Below are 24,137 nucleotides of genomic sequence, written 5' to 3' on the forward strand. Positions count from 1 at the left end.
ACTGGAACAAAACAATTGTATGATTTTGAATAACATCTAAAATGTTCATCAAGCATAATTTTATTTGTATTAAGAGGGCTGCCTACTTATGACAATACTATTTTAATTTTTCTTATATTCTTGTGGGAGAAAGTACATTCTATCTACATCACATATCTACAAAGAACTTTGCAAGTACCATGGACATTTTTTGTCTTGTTTCTTGTGATTTTGTCAGTGTCTTGTGATTTTGTCAAAATCGCCACATAAAGATAACTGTTGTATAATGGTTATCCCCAAACGGTTCGATACAGATGTTGTATAATGGTTATCTCCAAACGGTTCGAGTTGGGAAATAGATTGAGCTCGCATCTTGATGGCGTGCAGCGTCCCTGTTCATTTGTCTGGCAGTTGAGTGTTTATTCAAAGCATATACACACACACACAGGCCATAACATAACATGGTGTCAGAAGTGACTACACACAAGAGATTTACACGGAATTTCTGTGAGTAAATACCTTTTAATCACGTCTATCGAACTTTTGAAAGTTTTGTAGTGCAGCCATGTGCGCGCATAGACAGTGATATTGAGGCTAGGGACAGCAACATCAGTGACAGCATCAGTGACGAGCGTTTCTAGGTCATCACAACACTGCCCTGTGGGTGAGACAGACTGGCGAGAGCGTCAATGTTATCATAACACAGACGTGTGTGGTACAGTGGTACAGACTTTTGTTTCTGAGAGTGGGGGGGTTTCCCTGTTAACAGTAGTGACAGTAGATAGTGATCTTCGTCATGGCGGAGAACCAGCAGCCAGTACTCCAGAAGCATTTCACAGCCAATGTTCCTGTTCCGTCCAAGCTATGTATGGAAGGCAGTTTGACCCAAAATTGGAAAAAGTTCCACAGACAGTGGGAAAACTATGAAGTTGCGTCTCGACTCAACAAAGAAGACGCAGAATACAGGTGTGCTGTACTACTAGCATGTATAGGGGAAGAAGGCATGGAAGTGTATGATGGCATGCAGTTCAACGGTGGGGAGAACAAGAAAGATATTAACGTTGTTCTCCAGAAGTTTCAAGACTTTTGCGTTGGGTCAACTCATGAAGCTTTTGAAACATATAAGTTCCACACCAGAAACCAAGATTCCTCTGAGTCCATTGAAGCATATGTTGCAGCTCTGCGCAAGCTGGCGAAAAACTGCAATTTTGGAGAAATGGAAGACAGAATGCTGCGTGATCGCATTGTGGTGGGCGTGAAGAGCGATGTTGCTCGTGAGAAACTTTTAGAAGATTCCACGTTAAATTTCAAGAAAGCAGTCGATGTCTGCCGAGCTTACGAGACATCTCAACAGCAGCTTCAGGTGATGTCAAAAGACGCTTCAGTTGATCGTTTCACCTCATCTAACAAGTCAGGCAGTCGACCGACTGGAAAGCAAAGACCCCACAAGTCCAAGTCCTTCCAATATACCCAAAACCCTACCAGTCCCAGACAGTCCCATTGCTCTCGTTGTGGGAGAACCCAACCCCACCTCACAACAGAGAAGCATGTCCAGCCAAGAACGCCAAGTGCCACCAATGCTCCAAGGTGGGTCATTATGCGACGGTCTGCTGTTCATCCAACATCCAAACAGTGGAAGAGGAAGAAGGAGCTGAAGCTTATTTGGGTTCTGTGGTTGGTGAAGTGACGTCAGATAAGTGGCGGATCACAGTCAAGATCGAGGGTGCTGACCAAGTGTGCAAGATTGACACTGGAGCCGACGTGACTGCCATCCCGGACAACCTAGTTCCAAGTTCAAAGCGCCCGGTAGAAAAAGCAGGGAAGAAACTTTTTGGTCCAGGGAGAGCCGAAATGAGTGTTATAAGCAAGTTCAAAGGCAAGATCACCTACAAGCAGAAGACTGCGATCCAAGATGTGTTCGTAGTGAAAGGGTTAGAGGAACCACTTCTGGGTAGGCCTGCCATAACTGCTCTGAATCTTGTAGAGAGAGTCAGCTACGTAGCAGAAACACTCGAGACAAGCAGCAAGAGTAGTACCCAAAGCTTTTTGAAGGACATGGTGAAATCCAAAACTCGTACAAAATAAGGCTGAAGGAAAACTCAGTTCCTTTTGGAGTGTCCACACCAAGACGTTTGGCTTTGCCCCTCAAGGGTAAGGTCAAGGCAGAACTTGAGAAGCTGGAAAAACAAGAAGTAATCCGACCCGTGACGCAGCCAACAGACTGGTGCGCTCCCATCGTTGCAGTACCAAAAAGCAACGGCAAGGTCAGGCTGTGCGTCGACCTGACAAAACTGAATGAATCGGTTAGCCCAATTGTCAGGAGCAAAAGTGTTCTCGAAATTGGACTGTAACAGTGGATTCTACCAGATTCCGTTGGACGAAGACAGCCAACTTCTGACGACGCTCATCACGCCGTTCGGAAGATACTGCTATACAAGACTACCTTTCGGGATAAGTTCGGGTCCTGAAGTGTTCCAGAGGACCATGACTCAACTCCTCTCGGGACAAAGCGGCGTCATCTGTGACATAGACGACCTCCTGATCTACGGTCGTAACCAGAAAGAGCATGACGACAACCTGGATCACGTTCTGAAAAAGCTGGAGAACGCTGGCGTGACGCTGAATGCAGAGAAGTGCCAGTTCTCCAAGGAAACAATCAAGTTCCTAGGACATGTGGTGTCCAGAGACGGAATCGCGATTGATCCTGACAAGGTTGCAGCCATCAAGAACTTTCCGAGGCCAGCAAACATTTCTGATCTCAGGAGACTGTTAGGGATGGTCAACCATGTTTCCAAGTTCGCAGGTTCCACTTTATCAGAAGACGTCAAACCACTGAGAGATCTTTTGAAGAAGGACAACGATTGGTCCTGGGACAGCATGCAGGAGACGGCGTTTCAGAACATCAAGATGAAACTGATGTCCGCCCCAGTTCTTGCTCACTACAGTCCCGACAGGAAAACGGTTGTCTCTGCTGATGCTTCATCATATGGATTGGGAGCAGTCCTCTTCCAGAAGCAAACAGACGAAACTCTTAAACCCGTGTTCTACGCCTCCAGATCAATGACGCCAACAGAGCAGAGGTACGCGCAAGTAGAAAAAGAAGCACTTGCTGCAACCTGGGCGTGTGAGAAGTTCTCGGTGTATATCACAGGACTAGCAGATCTGACTATTGAAACAGACCACAAACCTCTGCTGGCACTCCTAAAGACAAAGAACCTCGATGAACTCACACCACGCATACAGAGATTCAGGATGCGCCTGATGAGGTACCTTTACAAGATAGTGTATACTCAAGGGAAGAACCTCATCACCGCAGATGCACTCTCCAGGGCCCCAACTCAAGAGCCTGGAGAGACAGAGAAGAAACTCGAAGAAGAAGGCGACCTCCTCATCCACCAAGTTATTGGCAATCTTCCTGCCACAGAGAGGAGATTAGAAGAAATCAGAAAAGAAACAGGACAAGATCCTCTGTGTGAAACATTGAAGAAGTACACTCAAGAAGGATGGCCATACTCCTGTCCAGACGAGAAACTGAAAGCTTTCTGGGCAGTACGCCATGAGATATCCATCCATGAAGGACTTCTGCTGTATGGAAGTAGAATTATCATTCCAGAGACTTTGCGAAAAGATGTTTTGCAGAAAGTGCATGCAGGACACCAGGGCATTGTAAAATGTCGTGCCTTGGCCAGAGAGAGCGTTTGGTGGCCTGGATTGTCTTCACAGATCGAGACGATGGTGACAAACTGTCCGACCTGTATGCAAGAAAGAAAAGTTCCCCCTGAGCCTCTCATCCCAACGCAGACTCCAGATTTTCCATGGCAGAAAGTCGGTATGGACCTCTTTGACTTCAAAGGAGACCAATACCTCCTAGTCATAGACTATTACTCTCGCTTTATCGAGTTAGCCCATTTAAAGAACGAGAAAGCCATCACCACCATAGCCCACATTAAAAGCATCTTCTCCAGACATGGTGTTCCACAGAGTGTAATGACAGACAATGGACCTCAATTCAAAAATGAAGAATTCAGAAAGTTTGCAGCAACCTACGGGTTTGACCATACTACCAGTAGTCCTTATTACCCACCTGCAAACGGTGAAGCTGAAAGAGCGGTGGAAACAGTCAAAAACTTACTGAAAAAGGCGGATGACCCCTACATCGCCATCATGATGTACCGAGCCACTCCACTACAAATAGGGAAAAGCCCTGCTGAACTCCTGATGGGGAGGAAGATAAGAACCATCGTGCCCTCCATTTCAAGGAACTTCATGAGCAAAAGCCAAGGTTCACTTGAAGTTGCCAAAGCCGATGCTGAACAGAAGATGAAGATGAAGCTCAACTTCGACAGAGCTCATCGAGCCAGAGTTGTGCCTGAACTAGTACCAGGACAGCCTGTGCTGGTTGGAACAACTGGACAACAAGGCGTCATCACCAAGACTTTGCCCTTTCGTTCCTACGAAGTACAGACGCCAAGTGGCAGCAAGAGAAGAAACAGACGACACCTTGTCCCTCGGGACCTTGCAGCTACGAGAGACTTTCAGACCCCTGGAGTGTCCTCGCTGATCCCGGTCCAAGCTCAACACCCTGGAGACGTCAGCATTCCGCAAGCTATGCCGGAACCAGTCACCGCCAGTGATCCTGTGCCAGTAGACAACCAAGTCTACACCCGAAGCGGCCGCCCAGTCAAGAAGCCAGACAGATTGGACATATGAAAACTTCGCGAACATTCAGTGAACTTTAAAGCTTCGCGAACATCGAAATCGATATCGGAAGATGCGCGACAAAGTTTGCCTTCGCAATCTTAAAGGGGGATGTTGTATAATGGTTATCCCCAAACGGTTCGATACAGATGTTGTATAATGGTTATCTCCAAACGGTTCGAGTTGGGAAATAGATTGAGCTCGCATCTTGATGGCGTGCAGCGTCCCTGTTCATTTGTCTGGCAGTTGAGTGTTTATTCAAAGCATATACACACACACACAGGCCATAACATAACAATAACGACTAAGTACGAATGTTGTAGCCATTTGCGAGATATAAAGGGGAAAGTAGATAGATTGCCTGTTAAATGTAGCAAGAAAGGCACAGTTCACAGCACTTTCGTATGTTTTATACCGTCTTTTTTAATTAATTTTACGTAGTGCAATTGACGGTTGTTGGTTTTTTTATTTAAAGAAGTACAAAAATACCTCTGATTATTTGAAAATTACTTAAAAGTTTAAATGTTTTAGGCCGTTCATTTTCCAAGCTATGGTAAGAATATGAACATCATGTCCATAGCAAAAAACACAACTACATGTATTGTCCCACCCCTACCCCTTTCTCAGTCCTTCTTCTTCGCTTATGGGCTGAAACTCCAACGTTCACTCATGTATTTGCACGAGTGGGTTTTTATGTGTATGACCCTTTTTAACCCGCTATTCAGGCAGCCATTCGGCGCTTTCGGTTGAACCCCTGCCCCCTAAATTTTGCATTCATCATTTGGCATTCCCCACAGACATAGACATTTGCAAACTTCATAGATGAAAGATTGCAGAGCTTTGATATTTTGCATGTTCATAGCCTACAGTGGCGCAAATATGTGCAACACAATTCAATGACCTTCAAACAAGGTCACAGGTGAGTTCCACACCATCCTGACCACTTCAGTATTTAAAGGCTCCCTCCGCCTCCCGTAAACCATCAGTTTCTGGCCACGGACACTGTCAGGCTTTTTACACACAGTAAAAACACCCTTTCGTTTTGAACACTTACCCCTAGAAAACATCCTAGGTGCCCTCCATAGAGAGCGAGCATTTTTCAAAGAATTTATTTGTGCGTGGAGAGACGGATTTCTACCCAAACAAATTGGAAGCCTCGTTATGGCGCTAAATCTAACTTTAAAAATCTAAACTAATGAATTGACAGCTTTGTACACAAACATTGTTAAAACACAAAATAATTAAGTTATCATAAAAAAAAAGTCAGTACTGTTTGAATTTTTAAAAGTTTGAAAGTAGGAAGCCCGGATGACCCCCCGCGGGTTAGGGGGAGTCCCATATTGGTTGGGACTAGAAAGAATTTACCGGATGCTACCCAGCATGTCGTAAGAGGCGACTAACGGTTCTGTTTCTTCTCTTCTTTTGTCTTATTTCTGCCTTACCAGTCCTTTCACCTATATTTCCTTCCAAGAAAACTCTCCCTACTATTCCCTGCAGTTTTCCAATTCTTTTCTTGTTGTCTTATTTCTACCTGACTGGATCCATCACCTTTATTTCACTTACCAAAAGTCTTCTTTTCCACATCCTTATTTCTCTGCACCCCGCATGTCGTATGAGGCGACTAACGGATTCTGTTTCTCCTTTAACCCTTGTTAAGTGGTTCTTGTATAGAATATAGTCAATATTTGTAAAGATTTTAGTTTTTGATTAGTGCTTTTGTGAACAAGAAACACTTAACAAGTGGCTCTATCCCATCTCCCTGGGACAGGCTGATCTTTCTTAACCCAGTGTGGGATTTTCAGTGGGGCGACCACCCCCAACCCAGCGCGTCCCCGGGTGGCGGATAGGGGAACGGTCTTCAGATATGGAGATCAGCCGCTTGCGGCCGCGGACCAAACTGGCTCCGGGTGGGATCCCGGAAAATCCTCCCCCCTGTGCTCTCAGGGTAGGACGTACGGGCCATGAGCTAAGGGTGAGGTAACCCCGACAGAAAACCCCGAATGCTGAAGACGGAGGACCCGGGCCGCACGGCGCATTCTAACAAACCATGGGTACACGCACTTACGCAAATGATGACACAATCAACCAGCACAGATGGAAATGGCGCTCGCCCATTGAGGACCCCCCAGGGTGGAGCAGCGTCGGGTCCCATGCCTCAAAGGGACCCAGCCCCAACTACTGGAGGTCCCTCCCGTCCGTCTTGTCACGCCAGGGGACGCGGGAGGAAAGTGACTGGCACCACCACAACCAGGAAGAAACCCAGTCAGCAGCGACCTTTTCAGGTCATGCACTGGAACGCAGAAAGTATCCTGAACAAGAAGACAGAGTTGGAGCATATCCTGCATGAGAAGAACATCAACATCTGCTGTATTCAGGAGACGCACCTGACACCCCAAAAGTCCTTCAAAGTGAGAGGCTACCAATGCCTTAGGTCCGACAGAACAGACCGAAGCAAAGGAGGAATCCTGACCCTCATCAGGAACAACATCAATGCCTGTTTGATAGAAACGCACATGGAGGACTCCGAATATCAGGTGATTCGAATCCAGACGAAGACATCAGAATTCCATCTTGTCAACTTCTACTGCCCCAATGATAGACACCTCGCCCTTGACACGATCCCCGCAAAGGCCTCCAACTTCATCGTGGTGGGTGACTTCAACAGTCATTCACAGAGTTGGGGATATGACCACCTGGATCGGAGAGGAGAAGAGGTGGAGAACTGGCAGGACGACAAAGGTCTCATCCTTTTGAACAGTCCCTTTGACTGCCCCACATTCTACTCCAGAAGATGGCACACTACATCAACTCCTGACCTAGCCTTCTGCACGGAAGACATGCACCAGCTAACCAGCAGAGAGGTCGGAGAACAGCTAGGTGGAAGTGACCATCGGCCAGTCTTTTTGACCCTGGGCATGGAGTCCTGCACTGAAGCTTCCTTCCCGCGGTGGAACTACAAAAGAGCGAACTGGTTCCTCTTTAGACACCGCACCAGCGAACTCACCAAAGACATCAGAGTCGAGGGTCGAGACATCAACATGGTGGCGAAGGACTTCAACATGAGCATCCTCAGAGCAGCGCGTGAGTCCATTCCCAGGGGTGCCAGGAGAGACTATAAGCCCTACTGGAGCAATGAATTGCAGGAACTGGATGATGATCTGGCAGACGCCAGAAGGGAAGCAGAAGTCAACCCGTCACAAAACAACAACATCCGCCTCCAGGAAGCCAAAGCCAAATTTCTCAAAAAGAAGCTACAGGCAAGACGGAGAAGCTGGCAAGAGAAAACAAGCTCTCTGAACCTTGAGAAGGGAGGCAGAAAGCTCTCACCAAGCAGTTGAATGATGAGAACACCAGCAGAGGAAAGATCACATTAGAAGAGAACGGGAAGGTGCTAACTGGAAAGCATGCTGCCAACCAATTTGCTGAAAGCTATGCAGCTGAGAGCAACCTCCATGTTAGCCCCGAGAAACAGAGAGAAGCAAGAAGAGAGAAAAGAGAGAGACCTGCCAGACAGTCGACAGTGGACGCCATGAGTCAACCACTCACACTCCACGAGCTGCACTCAGCTCTGAAAAAGTCAAAGGCGAAGAAGTCCCCTGGCCCAGACGGCATCACCAACGAGATGCTAACCCACCTTGGTAGTGCAGCAGAGAACAAGCTACTCGAGGTCTTCAACAGCAGCTGGCAAGAAGGATCGCTACCACAACTCTGGCGAGAAGCGATCATGATCCCCATCTTAAAAAAAGGGAAGGATCCAAAGAAGGCCACCAGCTATCGCCCAATCAGCCTCACCAGCTGTGTTGTGAAGACCCTGGAGAGAATTGTGAACGAGCGCCTCAGGTGGTACCTGGAATCCAGGAACCTCCTCGCCCCTGAACAAGCTGGATTCCGACAGTTCCGCAGCACTGAAGATCAGGTCACTTACCTGGCGCAAGAAGTTGAAGATGCCTTTCAGGAACAGAAGCTGGTCTTCGTCACCTGGATAGATCTTCAGAAGGCCTTTGACAAGGTCTGGAAAGATGGACTCCTTGTAAAACTGCTGAGGAAAGGCGTGTCCAGCAACATGTACCAGTGGATTCGCTCTTACCTCTATAACCGCAGGGCAAGAGTTAACGTCGACCAGACCAAAAGCAAGAAGTTCCTCCTTCGTCATGGCGTCCCTCAGGGCGGAGTCCTCTCCCCCACACTCTTCCTTCTCTTCATCGACGATCTGGTGTCTGAGATGCCCAAGGGGATCAAAGCTGCTCTCTACGCAGACGACCTTGTGATCTGGTGCAAGGAGGAGCACGCAAGTACTGCCACCTACAGAATGCAGCAAGCGGCAGATAGGCTGAACGCATGGGCAGAAGATTGGTGCGTCTCCATCAACAAGGAGAAATCCTCCACCACCCTATTCACACTGTCGCCAAAGCAGAAAGCCGGAACCATTAGGCTTGGTGGAACTCCTCTGAGAGAGGATGAAGAAGCAACGTACCTTGGTGTCACCTTTGATAGACGGCAGACCTGGAAACCACACATTGCACAGGCAGAGACGAAGGCCCGGCGCAAGCTAGCCATACTCAGGAAGCTGGCAGGTACCACCTGGGGAGCGAACGAGAAGATACTGAAGACAGTATACCAGGGAACAATCAGACCCCACCTCGAGTACGGCTCCACAGCGTGGTCAACCTCAGCCAAGACAAACCTGCAGAGCCTTGACCGTGTGCAAAACCAGGCCCTCCGACTCATCACCGGTGCAATGAAATCCACGCCCATCAAGGAAATGGAGAAGCTTACCACCATCCAACCCCTCTGTCAGAGAAGAGAAGCCAAGACTATGGTACAGGCCGAGAAGCTCAAGTGCCTACCCGACCACCCCATGAAGCACAGACTGAGCAACCTCACCAAGAACCGGCTTAAACGGAGCAGTTTTGTACACGAGAGCAAGAGACTTTCTCGACAGTACAGGGAAGTCCTTCCACAGAACACTCTACCTCTGACTCAAGAAGAAGAGGAAACCCCCAAGGCAACAGAGAAACCAGGCATCCAGATCTGCACCAGTGTTCCACATGTTACCTCAGGAGAAGATCAGAATGACACAGCTCGACAGGCACTCACCTTAGCCCTGATCGACGAACAGTACCCAAAAGAGGCGTGGATCCATGTATACACCGATGGATCAGCAACTAACGCCGTGCTCAATGGAGGTGCAGGCATTCTCATCCAGTTCCCTGGGGGACATACAGCTACATCCAGCGTTGCCACTGGCAAACACTGCACAAACTATAAAGCAGAAGCAGAAGCTCTCATGCAGGCCGCCTCCTTCGTTCAGGACTCCGCAGACCCTTGCTACCAAGTTGTCTTTCTCTCGGACGCCCTTTCAGTCCTTCAGGCCCTAGAGAACGACAAACTCCCACAGCTGGCCAAAGCATTACAGATGGTCAGACAAACCAGAAGAGTTGTCCTCCAGTGGATACCAGCACACTGTGGGATACCAGGAAATGAAAGGGCAGATGAGCTGGCAAAAGAAGGAGCCGTGGAAGACCAACCTGAAAACAGTGTCAGCTTTAGTGAGCAGAAGACAATCATAAAGGCATTGATGAGGCCAAGGACAAACAGAGATGACTACCACACAATGTCCAGAGAGCAGCAAGTCAACCTCATCAGGCTGCGTACTGGCCACAACAGGCTCAATGCTCACATGAACCGAAAGTTCAAGCTGGCGCCATCACCAACCTGTGCCTGCGGTCAAGAGGACCAAACAGCGGAACACATCTTACAGCGATGTCCCTTACTAGATGAGGAACGAAAAGAAGTGTGGCCGTCACCAACTCCCTTGCAGACCAAACTATACGGCAGTCGACAGGAGTTGGAGAAAACGACAACATTTATCACCAGTGCTGGACTGATTGTGTAACCTCTGCGAACGCCAAGAAGAAGAAGAAGAAGATCCCATCTCCCCCCTTTCCCCTATCCCATCTCCCCCTTTCCCTCGTCGCGATATAACCTTCGTGGTTGAAAACGACGTTAAACACCAAATAAAGAAAGAAAGAAAGCCCGGATGTATGCCAAGTAAACTGTGTGAATGAGTCGATTGGTGCATGCAACTTGCAGCTCTTTTTAGTTGATGACAGGAAACTGGGCTTCCGAAAACGATACAACTTTGGCCTTTTTAAATGCTGGTCGACTGAGATTTCAACCATTTGATACTGTTAGTTGCTGTGTCTGTGTAGATTGAGTATTGCGCGCATACACACGTACTTTCGCGACAAGGATATTATTACATCAAATGAGCTGCATCTTACCATTGCCCAAACAGACGAATTTTCCGATAACCGCTAGTTTCTTTGAAGACGTCGCCACTCGGTTTGTGTCACTATCAGTCATTTGTTGTATTTTTGATTCAGAGGTACACAATAACATGCTATTGCAGATACAGAGTCGCACTGAAACCACAAACTGACGACTCATCACGTATGTAAAACAAGGAAAGTTGGTCACACGGGGTGTCAAGATGGCTCAGGCTCGGGTTGAATAAACCACGACAACTGGTGTGTGGTTTACGCATGCTAAATAGTTATTCAAGCGAACTGTGTCATTTAATGCTGTTAAATGCTATTGCAAGTGTGTTCCGTAAGGTTAGAATTGCTTATTGGCTCACGTAAGTGTAGCCTATGCGATCGTAACTTTGTCTGTCTGTGCGTGCGTGCGTATGTGCGTATGTGCGTGCGTGCGTGCGTGCGTGCGTGTGTATGTATGTCTGTGGTAGAAACTCTAACATTTGAAGACGTCACATTACATTGACGTCACATTATGACGTAAGAGGGTTAGACGTCACGCGAAGGAAGTACTGAAAGTCTCGGTCATTATTATTTTGAGCGGGCCGAGACTAGTGTACATGCAGACAGACAGATCTAGATCTAGTGTCTCGCTTTCTTGCACAGTTTCACCTATGAAACAGTTTATGCTCTTTCTGTGTGTGTGTGTGTGTGTGTGTGTGTGTGTGTGTGTGTGTTTGTGTGTGTTTGTGTGTGTGTGTGTGTGTGACGGAGTGATTGAGTTTGTGTTACTGTTTGTCGATTTCTTACGTGAGCCTTGATGGCTTCGCCTCTTGTTTTGTGAAAGATTCCATCGTTTTGTAAACCTTATGTCAGGCGGAGTGGGGCTTTAACAACAAAAAAATCCTTTCTTTCATTTGAACACTAGTGTAACTTACCATAATTATGGACTCGTTTGCTAGTAGAACTATATAATACTAGATGAATACCCGCTTCGCCGGATTCGCCGGGAAGAAGTAGAGCCGAATACCCGGCTTGAGTGGCGCACCGTACGACCGGCTTCGCCGGATCCGAACCATGGACCCACCAAGCTTAGGTCCTACCCAGATTCGTGGAATGGGAACAGCAGGAAAATGATTCAGAGGCCATATTGCCATTCCTGATCATATCATATCGTGTTCCATCATTGTCGACGACGAATGTAACCGAGTGCCGAAACTCCACAATCACCTTGTGAGGCGAAGTGCACTCAAACAGGTTTGAGAAATTTAGAGCTTATCTCTAAGCCCTTTTAAACTGTTATGGCTTTTCAGAAAAGGCCAGAACATATAACTGAAAACGAAGCTCTCGCTGCACTTAAACAAATGAAATCTGGGTCGGCCCCTGGGGTTGATGGTATTACTGTAGAATTTTTGAAAGTGTTTTGGACCCGCATCAGAACATTGTTAATTGCGTCTTTTAATGCAAGTTTTGACGATGGAAAATTGTCCTCCACGCAGCGCAAAGCTGTCATTACCCTTATACACAAGGGAAAGGATTTGCCTAAAAATGAATTAAAGAACTGGAGACCCATCTCCCTTACAAACAGCGATTATAAACTGATAGCCAAGTGTTTGGCAAAAAGGTTAGGAAGCGTTATTGGTGATATTGTTCAGAAAGATCAAGTCGGTTACATTAAAGGCAGAAAAGTATCTACAATATTAAGGCTAATTGATGATGTAATCGAACAGTCACACGAGTTAAATCAACCTGGTCTGTTGGTCGCAATTGACTGTGTTCAAGCGTACGATAGTATTTCAAAAGAGTTTATTATTAAAGCCTTTCAAAAATTCGGGTTTGGGCCAGAATTTGTTCAATGGGTGACTGTGTTAATGAACGACACGGTTAGCTCAGTGCAGTATTGTGGATGGTTGTCTGATTTTTTTTATGTGAAAGCCGGGATTCGTCAAGGGTGCCCGTTTTCAGGCCCTTCAATCAGGAGTGGGCTTATGATATGCTGGGTGATCTTAGAATAACCCTTTTTAGCGGATGAGCGTATGATACGAAGAGCGGGGCACGAGGTGAGTGTCTGCAGAAAAAATGTAATAACTCCTAAAATACTAATTATCCTGCAACCATATTACAGTTGTCAAAACCCGAAATGTAGCGCTACTTATTCACGTTGCTCTTTTTACAAAAAAATGCGTATCTATTGAATAACTATCCAAAACACAAGGCAGGTCGCTGATTTGTGGTCGGGTGCTCTTATGAAATACCCCCCTGTGCGCTTATGATAGCTTGATTTTTCGGATCGGATGCGCTTATGACTGGTTTTTCGCTGCGCTGCCTAGTTTTTTGCTTGATGACCTGAATGATCTTAATTAAATGTTCTCATTTTACAGATCATGGATTATAGATGTTACCATTGTGGAGAAGGGTTCTCCATCTTCAAAGAAATCATAACCCACACAGTTGATAAACATGAAGCACATAAGCTTCGGTATTGTTTTGTTCAGCTTAACACGGAGACAGGCAAGCGGAGGCTATGCACAAAAGCATTCGATTTTTCACCAAAAGAGTGCGCTGAGAAAGGCTGCAAAATAGTTGTAACCGATCAAAACAAAACAACAGTGGATAAAATTCCAAATTCCATTGGGCTTACTCCAGCATCTCAGAATGGCAATCAAGAGGCTCAAGAGCCTACGCCAGTGTCTCAGAATGACGATAAACATCCCCAAGAGCACACCACTAGTGCGGTTAACTATTTTGTGAATAACCTTGCCGAAAAGGCTGGACAAATTCTGGCTGAAAACGGCTTGATAAGTGAATGGATTAGTTTTCATCAAATGATAATTCAAGGACATTTTCCCCTTGATAATATTGCCTTTCGGTTATTTCTTGACGTTGTGAACTATTACGCCACTGGAGACAAAAAAAGAATGAGATACAGTAAAGAGTCCCTTCTGTTTTGGCACACAGGCTATCGCTTATTCCATGGCAGATTCATTCGCTTCACGAATGGAAGAGAAGCTGAAGAAGATAGAAAGCTGGCACAACATGGGGATAATCTTTTGACAGGTGCTGGAGCGGATACAGATGAAACAGAAGTTCGAGTGGATATGACAGAAGCTGAGACCAAACCTGGAGTGGATACAGATGAAACAGAAGATCGAGTGGATATGACAGAAGCTGAGACCAAACCTGGAGTGGATACAGATGAAACAGAAGATCGAGTGGATATGACAGAAGCTGAGACCAAACCTGGAGTGGATACAGATGAAACAGAAGATCGAGTGGATATGACAGAAGCTGAGACCAAACCTGGAGTGGATACAGATGAAACAGAAGATCGAGTGGATATGACAGAAGCTGAGACCAAACCTGGAGTGGATACAGATGAAACAGAAGATCGAGTGGATATGACAGAAGCTGAGACCAAACCTGGAGTGGATACAGATGAAACAGAAGATCGAGTGGATATGACAGAAGCTGAGACCAAACCTGGAGTGGATACAGATGAAACAGAAGATCGAGTGGATATGACAGAAGCTGAGACCAAACCTGGAGCGGATAGAGATGAAACAGAAGATCGAGTGGATATGACAGAAGCTGAGACCAAACCTGGAGTGGATACAGATCTATGAGAAAGAACCTGGAGTGAAAAGAACCAAGACAAAAAGTGAAAAATGTGATTTTGACAGAGCATACAATATAAATGTTGCTGTACCCAGCCTTCAGAGATTATCCAAAGAATCCAGTAACAAGCCGAACATTTCTCCCGGCATACTAAATTAATAGGTAACATGCGCCTTGAGTCGCCTTGTGTGGTGAGATACGTGCGCGATATAAATCCTCGTAAATAAAATAAATAAAAAATAAAATAAATGTGTGGAACACTTTTCTCAAAACACCAAATCGAAACTGGTCAAAGTTGCCCTTGATGGAAAAAAGATAAATTCCTCTTTAACAGCCTGTCATGGTGACATAGATCTTTGGGGGTGTGAAACCCCACCGACATACAACGAAAACGTTTCAAGAAAAGAGGAGGAACTTCACATTATCAAAGAGAAAATCGCAAAGGTAAAAAACAAGGACTTGCAACCTGCTGACCTGCACTCCGTTGTAAAAATCCTCAGCTCCAGAGTACAGGACCTGCGTAAATCGTCTGTCATGAAGAAAGAAACAGTCAATCGGTTAAAATCCAAGTGTGCCCAGGATTGGAGGTCATCCAAATACGCGTATCCGCTCCAGCACTTGTCAAAAGATTGTCCCCATGTTGTGCCAGCTTTCTATCTTCTTCAGCTTCTCTTCCATTCATGAAGCGAATGAATCTGCCATGGAATAAGCGATAGCCTGTGTGCCAAAACAGAAGGGACTCTTTACTGTATCTCATTCTTTTTTTGTCTCCAGTGGCGTAATAGTTCACAACGTCAAGAAATAACCGAAAGGCAATATTATCAAGGGGAAAATGTCCTTGAATTATCATTTGATGAAAACTAATCCATTCACTTATCAAGCCGTTTTCAGCCAGAATTTGTCCAGCCTTTTCGGCAAGGTTATTCACAAAATAGTTAACCGCACTAGGAGTGTGCTCTTGGGGATGTTTATCGTCATTCTGAGACACTGGCGTAGGCTCTTGAGCCTCTTGATTGCCATTCTGAGATGCTGGAGTAAGCCCAATGGAATTTGGAATTTTATCCACTATTATTTTGTTTTGATCGGTTACAACTATTTTGCAGCCTTTCTCAGCGCACTCTTTTGGTGAAAAATCGAATGCTTTTGTGCATAGCCTCCGCTTGCCTGTCTCCGTGTTAAGCTGAACAAAACAATACCGAAGCTTATGTGCTTCATGTTTATCAACTGTGTGGGTTATGATTTCTTTGAAGATGGAGAACCCTTCTCCACAATGGTAACATCTATAATCCATGATCTGTTAATGAGAACATTTAATTAAGATCATTCAGGTCATCAAGCAAAAAACTAGGCAGCGCAGCGAAAAACCAGTCATAAGCGCATCCGATCCGAAAAATCAAGCTATCATAAGCGCACAGGGGGTATTTCATAAGAGCACCCGACCACAAATCAGCGACCTGCCTTGTGTTTTGGATAGTTATTCAATAGATACGCATTTTTTTGTAAAAAGAGCAACGTGAATAAGTAGCGCTACATTTCGGGTTTTGACAACTGTAATATGGTTGCAGGATAATTAGTATTTTAGGAGTTATTACATTTTTTCTGCAGACACTCACCTCGTGCCCCGCTCTTCGTATCATACGCTCATCCGCTAAAAGGGGTTATTCTAAGATCACCCAGCATATCATAAGCCCACCCCTGATTGAAGGGCCTGGTTTTCATGTTTGGACTTTGTACTGGCCATTGGATTGTTGGCATCAAAAATAAGACAGAGTAGACGTATTAGAGGAATCTCGTTATGGAATAATGTTGATATTGCAACCGTTATTAAAATTGCCCTGTATGCAGACGATATCACCCTTTTTTTAAAGGATGACATTGGTATGTGTTGTGCACTCGAAATAATGAATGACTTTTCTAGCTTTTCAGGCTTAAGGATACATAAGAGAAAGTCTGAGGCGATGTGGTTGGGTAGTAGGAAACATTGTGATGAAACATTTTATAATTTTGTTTGGAAGAAGAAGTTGAAGATTTTGGGTGTATATTTTTGTAATGATAAGAGTGCTTCTTTGGTAGAAGATAACTGGACTGGAAGAATAAGGAATATTAAGCGATTGATATGTGCATGGGAGAAGCGAAATTTGAGCATTGTAGGGAAAATATGTATTGTGAAAACGTTTTTAATTTCACAATTTGTGTATATTATGCAAGCGTTTGTATTACCTGACTGTGTTTTGAATGAAGTCAATACCTTATTGTTTAGATTTTTGTGGCGAAAAAGAGATTGTAATCGGAAGGCCTTTGAAAAGGTGAAAAGAAGCGTTGTATGTTTTAAAATTGAAAAAGGTGGTTTAAAAATGATCGATATTAGGCAAATGCAAATCTCTTTTTTATTACAATGGGTTTCACAACTTACTACATCAAATGAAAATGATAATTGGAGTTTCACTCCAAAGATGATGTATTTGCGTTTTGGAAAACATTTTGAATGTTTCTTATCGAATGTAAACAGTGCAAGATTTAAAGGGTTAGACCTAGTGAAATCACACTTTTGGAAAGCAGTATTAAAATATTGGCTGGATAATAACCACTACGATCGTGGGACAATCGGGCCGATTTTATTATGGAATAATGCATGCATAACGTATAGTGGCAAAGTTTTATTTTTTGAGAGTTGGATACAACGAGGTGTATTGGTATTAACTGACATTGTACGTTCGGGAGATATATTATCATATCAAGATATATGTGATTTGATTGGATATTCGCCAAACCGAATTCTTGAATATAATGTTGTAAAAGCTGCTGTGTCATTATTTATGAGGAAAAATGCTGTAAATATGACTGATGATGTTTGTATTACCTTACCACTGTTTAACGGCAAAAATGTGTTAAGTGCCAGCGAATACAGGAAAGAGATTATTAATATGAAAACAGATGTACCATGTTCCGGAGGATTTTGGAAGAGAAAGTTTAATGTAGAAATTGATGAACGATCCTGGATAGTTGCCTATCAGTCAACACAAGAGACTAGATTAAGAGTTTTACACTGGAAAATTATGCACAACATTTATCCGACCAACATTCTCCTGTGTAAAATGAAAGTAACGGAAACTAATAAATGTAATTACTGCTGTGGTGTAACTGATTTCATTGAACACTTCTTTTTTGAATGCCCGGTTGTATACAAATTCTGGAAGTTTATTGAAGAATTTATTTTTCGTACTTTAGAAATTAAGATTATTTTGAATGTTAGTGATGTTTTATTTGGTATGCATTTTGTAATGGTGAGAAAGGCAACTATGTATAAATTGAACCACATTATCTTAATCGGAAAGATGTGCGTAAGTATATATAAAAAAACAAATTCGTTTTTACCGTTGGAAAGTATTTTTAATAGGCAGTTACAGATAAGAAGCATTTTTGTGTGAGTGTTCGAAGAACAAAACGTTAAAAAAGTTAGCTTGTTGTTCTCGATAAGTTGTATTTAATTCATTGTATGAGATATTGTTAATTGTTGTTATTTATGTGAATAAAATTGTTTGAATGAAAAAAAAAAAAAAAAAGAACATACAGCCACTTAGAATTAATATTAAAAGTCCTACGGTTTTGAGCCATTAAGGACTTGAGTGTTTGTCCGCTTTCATAAAAAAAATAAGGAGAGGAGGGGGCAGGGGGTGGGGTTGAGATGATAATGCTCTGTGGAATTCGTTAAAATGAAAAGTAGTTAACAGCCACAGTTAAAATTAATATTAAAAGTCCTACGGTTTTGAGCCATTAAGGACTTGAGTGTTTGTCCGCTTTCAAAAAGAGGAAAGAAAGAAACAAAAAATAAGGAGAGGAGGGCAGGGGGTGGGGTTGAGTTGATAATGCTCTGTGGAATTTGTTAAAATGAAAAGTAGTTAAGATGTTTCTTGGTAAGAATTATAAGTCTGTATTCTATATCTTGAATAACGGGTTTGTAAAATGATTTTTTTTTTTTAATTCAAATCGAGTTAAAAAGTGGAACCTTTCAGGATCACCAATAAAACCAAATAGATGAGCAAGTAAGAGGAACACGAACAATAAATCTCAAAACTTTTTACAAATAAAAGGATTAAGATGTAAGCCACGAAGGCCGTGGTAATAAAAACAATATGTACAGTTTGGCGACTAGTGGGCCTAGGGTGAGGATATGTTGTCTAGAGGGTAGTCGCTAGAATCAGGAGGGATGGCGGGAGCCACTCAGTTAACAGCCACATCAAAGCCGCCAGACCACATCACACACAGAACTCTACAATACACAGGTGTTGCCTACACACCCACACAAACACACACACACATACACACACACACACACACACACACACACACACACACAAACACACACACACACACACACACAGAGAAGCCGTATATATATATCTATATGTATAAATATATAGAGATAGATGACAGTGTATTTTTCGCGTGGCTATAAATTGATTCGACCTTTGCACTTTTACAGTGAGGACAACTTACGGGTGCAAGGAAAGCGTTCTGGACACTGCGGTGACCTTCTAAAAATAGTAACGGAACGGGAATATCCGAAGCTGCTTCTCATACCGTAGCGCGCCATACGAAGGAAGGGAGGTAAACGCTGAAAACACTGGAGAAGATAAGGAAGAGTTACTGGTAGTGGATCCAGAGTAAAAAACCAAAATCGGTTCAGCGCTGAGAGCACGTGTTGAAATATTTCATCGACCAGGTTGTGTCCCGGGTGTACGTGAATATGGCCACCAAATTTGAAACAGATCCATCGAGAACCTTGGCCGCGCATCGCGAACAGACACACAGACAGACACAAGTCGTATATATATATAGATGTCATGCTGTGTTCAAAACGGTTCTAAGAATTGTGTTAGAAAGTGGAACACTTCAGTTAAGAATGTTGTATGTTGAAAGCTTTTGGAACTATTTTCAAGACAAGAATGATAGATTTGAACGTGCGAACCCCCCCCCCCCACACACACACACACGTAATCATATACGTGTTTCTCATACTAGGTGTTGGTTTTTTTCACCTCACGAATCTCGATAGCCTCCTCCACCGCCGCTGTGGCCACAGTGTTGATCTTGTCAAGGAGCTCTTTAGCGATGCTCTTCATGCCAACCACAACAAAGGCACTCTCCTCTGGCACTAAAAAAAACGTGGCTCCTTTAGGGCTGGCGATGTTTGCCGACCTCACAACAGTCTCCACTTCAGGCCAAATCTGCTGCACCAGATGACGCTTGAGGACGTCAATCATCCCCAGAAACTCTCCCGCCACCTGCTGGACATCCGTGGCCCAGGTGCGAGCAAGGATGCGAGCCTTGGGGACTGACGGGTTCAGGCTGCACGCAATGCTTAAGTTGTTCCCCTCAAACTTCACCTCTGCATGGCTGTTGGAGAGCTGCTGAAGAAAGCCGGCCTTAATCTCCTGGGACTGACGGAGAAAGGCGACTTTGTATGGATCTACGTTGGTCATCACCACAGGCTTGGGTGCGGTGAATGCGGTGGGGTCCTGACTTCCCCCAGACTGACCCAGACACTCCATGTAGCGTTTCACCGACAGCTGAGCCCCATCAATCTTGTGTGGCTTCTGCAGCACTCCGTCTAGAACTGAAAGTCAAATATACAATGTCTGTGGATGTACACTCGTGGAAAAAACAGGCAGACATAAATCGAGATGCAGACATGTATAGACAGACAGACGAATGCATGAACATGCAGACAGAGGGACAGACACAGATGAACACATTTTAACCAAAATATTGTCTGCTGAAAGTAGATAGAGAGAGTCATTAAGTGATCGAAGATTTCCTCTCACTACCAACTTAATGTACTACATCTGTAGTTCAGTAATCACCAGAAGCTTGTTGCGGATAAAACAAATTGGTGTTAACTTCAAACACCGTCATCAAAATAAACAGATGGACAGGACATTAGAGGTTCTAAATAACAAGTCATCCAAGATATGAGTATAGCAAATTTTATATGCACACAGAAGTTTCATTTGCATCTCCTAATCCAAATTTCACAGCCATAACTCACCCTCATGATCTTCAAAGAAGACGAAACACTTGTTCTCCTCTGGCACCATCTCTACTTTCTCCACAGCACCCCCTCCACTGCGCTTGTTCTCAAAGTACAGCTCCACAGTGTCCTCTGTCGTCCTGTCATTGAGATTTTCCACAAGCAGACAGTTGGAGATTGGAACCTTGGCCACAGTCAGCTGCCGTCCTTCCAACTTCCTCTTCTGGCAGAACTGTGCAGTCTTGACTAGATCTAAGGGAAAACACATGTATGTTGCCATTTTAATGTGTGTGTGTGTGTGTTTGTGTGTGTGTGTGTGTGTGTGTGTGTGTTTGTGTGTGTGTGTGTGTGTGTGTGTGTGTAACAAGGTATGTCCAGGAGAACAGATAACCAAAAAAGTGTCTACACTAGGGGATTTTTTTGTTGGACTGATAAATGCATATCAAGAAGAGCACAGCAGTGAGACTCAACAGACAAAAAATTAAACATTTTTATTTTTGATTGGGTGCCCTCACAGCACAAGTTCATGAGTGAGGGAAGCTTAAAGGGCAGCTGTCGGGTTGTGGCTCTCAAAATCTGTTCCTTAGAATGAGTTATCATGTAACTGAAACTATACTTAAAAGTTACTTGGTGATTTTGACAGCTTGATAACACAAGTCCGAAGACTTTAGACATGCTACAATGTCTTTAATCGAAGAAAGTTTGCATTCTTGGCCGAGTCAATGCAGCCCGCTCGAAAATTACTTCCCTTGGACGCGTGACGTCAGTCGCGGAATCGGCCGGGTTGAACGGTGCTCTCTTTATGCCGTGTAATGGGCGCAATCGGGTTGTCTAGTCAAGCCCTCAAGCATACTTCACGGGTAGGTGAAGAGAAACTTAGGATGGGGTGACTTCTCTCAGGCCAAAATTTCGCAGTAAAAAACGGAGTTCATAACATGTCGTCCGTCCCCCTCCTGTTTTTGTTCCACTTGAACCCTGTTTTTGTTCAACTTATTGGCAGATATTGTCACGCGTCGAGGAACACAAACACACACACACACAAACACACTCACACACAGACACACAGACAATCACACATATACACAGACACACTCACACATACGTGTTATCTCACACACACACACACACACACACACACACACACACACACACACACACACACACACACACACACACACACACACACACACACACACACACGATAACCATCACAAACACAGTTTGACAAATTCATCTTTGATTTTTTGCGGCCGAACCCCCCTCCCCCATTTTCCACACTAGATCCACTGTTTCATCTTTGTCTCCGTCTCTCTTCCCTTTATCTTATCTCGTCTATCTACTTGAGTGAGTAACTGAAGATGTATTATCATCATCTCTTTCCTAGATTTTCCCACCGACAGAGTTGGCTTTTGTCTTGAATTCAGTACCTCACACGTACACGGTAATTGGTGTGACACCTCAAGCGGACCTTCTTCATAAGTGTACAGTGTCTGCTGACAAGGGACACGAGGGTCTGTGGTTGAGCAACTTTATGGTTTAACCGGGTGGACTGGAGGAGTAGCAACAGCATGTGAACCACTTTAGAAATGACTTGTAAAGGTTGCAGTCGGTCAGATCAAAGAAGAGAAAATGTGAACGTGGGTCTTGAGAAGATATTACCATCCTAATACTTTACTTTGTGCAAGAATCAATCACGCGTACAGCATTACAGATGTCCAGCTGTAGTCTACATTGTACTGTAAACTTCACAGCGGCCTTATCGGCTTCCTCGAGTGACGTCACAGCAAGGCTAACGCTGCGGCGTCTTTCTTGTGCTGACAGAGTTGTCGGTCGCGGATTTTGAGTCGTTTCGGCCTGCCAACTGCTTCGTTTTTTTGCGGATTGTGAGAACTAGCAGAAAGTTTCACGCATTTTAATGGTTTCAAACTAATGATGAAAGTGTCTTCTTCTGGACCAAATCAACAGTCTTTAGTTGAAGCAACTCGGAAAACTCTTAAACGCGTTTTTGCACGCGACTCCGCGCATTTTTGAGACCAGGCAACCCGACAGCTGCCCTTTAACATGTCACAGTACTTCATGTTTGCATTTTTCAAATGCAGCATCAAACTACAGCAATTACTGTAATGAGCGGAACCCTTGGGACCAACTTGAGCTGTCTGTTCACTTAAGGTGTCCTTTCATGACAGTTTCATAAAGTTAACAGAGAAAGGGACACTAAAAGTTGTCCTTTATTGGCAGGTGCCCCCTCATTGGAGCAGGCATTTCACATACCTGGCTCATGGTCAAAGGTGACCAGTACGGTTCCCACTTCGTCCCCGTACAAAACTTCGGCAGGATCCAGACCTGTGATACGTTCCAGGTACATACAGAGGCAGTCGCGCGCAGTGCCGTCCGCGATGTTCTTGAACAGCAGCTTCTCAGGATACGTAGGCCTTGGCTTGGGGGGTTGGAAAAGCGTGACCTCCACTTGGCGACCTGCGATCCTGTGTGTTTTCCCTGCCACTCTCTCCGCCACTGCACATTATAACAGTGGGAGGTAAATAGTTTGCCACAACGTAACAGGGTTGTTTCTTTCTTTCTTTATTTGGTGTTTAACGTCGTTTTCAACCGTTCAAGGTTATATCGCGACGGAGGGAAGGGGGGTGATGGGATAGAGCCACTTGTCAATTGTTTTTTGTTCACAAAAGCACAGGGTTGTTTCAACTGTTCTTTTCTACAGTCACAGTAATATCTGTTTAATCAATATGTATAAGCACATGCACCTGAGCACAAGTAAGCAGTTATTTCATTTTTATTTCCTCATCCACACTACGGTATCCAATACTTGATACTCCACTGCATGTTTCTGTCACCTTCTGAAAAGGTTGAGGCAAATAACTTGATAATGTTGTGGTCCTGGTTTTACAGGAAACAGTATACTGAAAGGTATATGATCCCATAAGTAAAATGAGTGTTATCTGATAACCTGTGTTGTTTTTTTCAACACAGTACTCTGGTGCAAGAAATGACAGACGAGTTTCAGATCCATTTTCGAAAGAACCCCTTGGAAACCAACTGCATTCATGAACAAGAACACCCCTCCTCTTGAAGAATTTTGCAAATAGAGACCTGAGGTAAGCCCATGATCACTTCCTTTTTTTTCTAATTACTCCGCAAGCTCACCAACCTGAAGGCTCCTCAAAGGTGATATAAACAAGCCCTTTGTCTTTGTCAATGTTGACTGCCTCCACCTCTCCACCCCCATGTCGAGGGCTTTCAAAGAAAAGGGCGTAGGTGTCCTCACTCTCTGAAGTCTCCTGACCAATATGAAACACAACAGTTCGCAGTGGAGCTTCTTCTTCTTCCTCTGCAGGCTCCTGGGACTTGTGTCGCATTGGTGCTGCTTTCTTTGGCGTGTACAAGGACACCTCAAGGTCACGGCCTCCAATGTTGTGTGGCATGGTGATAACTTTCTGTGCCACTTAAAAAAAGGATTTAACAAAGAGCAAAAATTAAAGGTGGCTGTCTTTTTGTTTTGCTTTCAAGCCTGTGATAATATATTTTGTGAAGAAGTTTAC

At 44.4% G+C, this 24,137-nt stretch overlaps 1 protein-coding gene across 2 annotated transcripts in view; it reads right to left on the reverse strand.

The window, feature by feature from the left end:
- The window catches only part of LOC138982486 (protein mono-ADP-ribosyltransferase PARP14-like), a 33,257-nt gene that overhangs the window by 1,507 nt on the left and 7,613 nt on the right, over nt 1-24,137 (reverse strand). For both annotated transcript variants that reach the window (XM_070355791.1, XM_070355789.1), the window contains 4 exons: nt 23,747-24,040; nt 22,852-23,094; nt 20,599-20,832; nt 19,589-20,166 (listed from right to left, as the gene is read on the reverse strand). In XM_070355791.1, the coding sequence (XP_070211892.1) occupies nt 19,589-20,166; nt 20,599-20,832; nt 22,852-23,094; nt 23,747-24,040 (1,349 nt within the window). The remainder of the gene's footprint in view (nt 1-19,588; nt 20,167-20,598; nt 20,833-22,851; nt 23,095-23,746; nt 24,041-24,137) is intronic.

The sequence above is a fragment of the Littorina saxatilis genome, linkage group LG12 (assembly GCF_037325665.1).
Source record: "Littorina saxatilis isolate snail1 linkage group LG12, US_GU_Lsax_2.0, whole genome shotgun sequence".
NCBI classification, from domain to species: Eukaryota; Metazoa; Mollusca; class Gastropoda; order Littorinimorpha; family Littorinidae; genus Littorina; species Littorina saxatilis.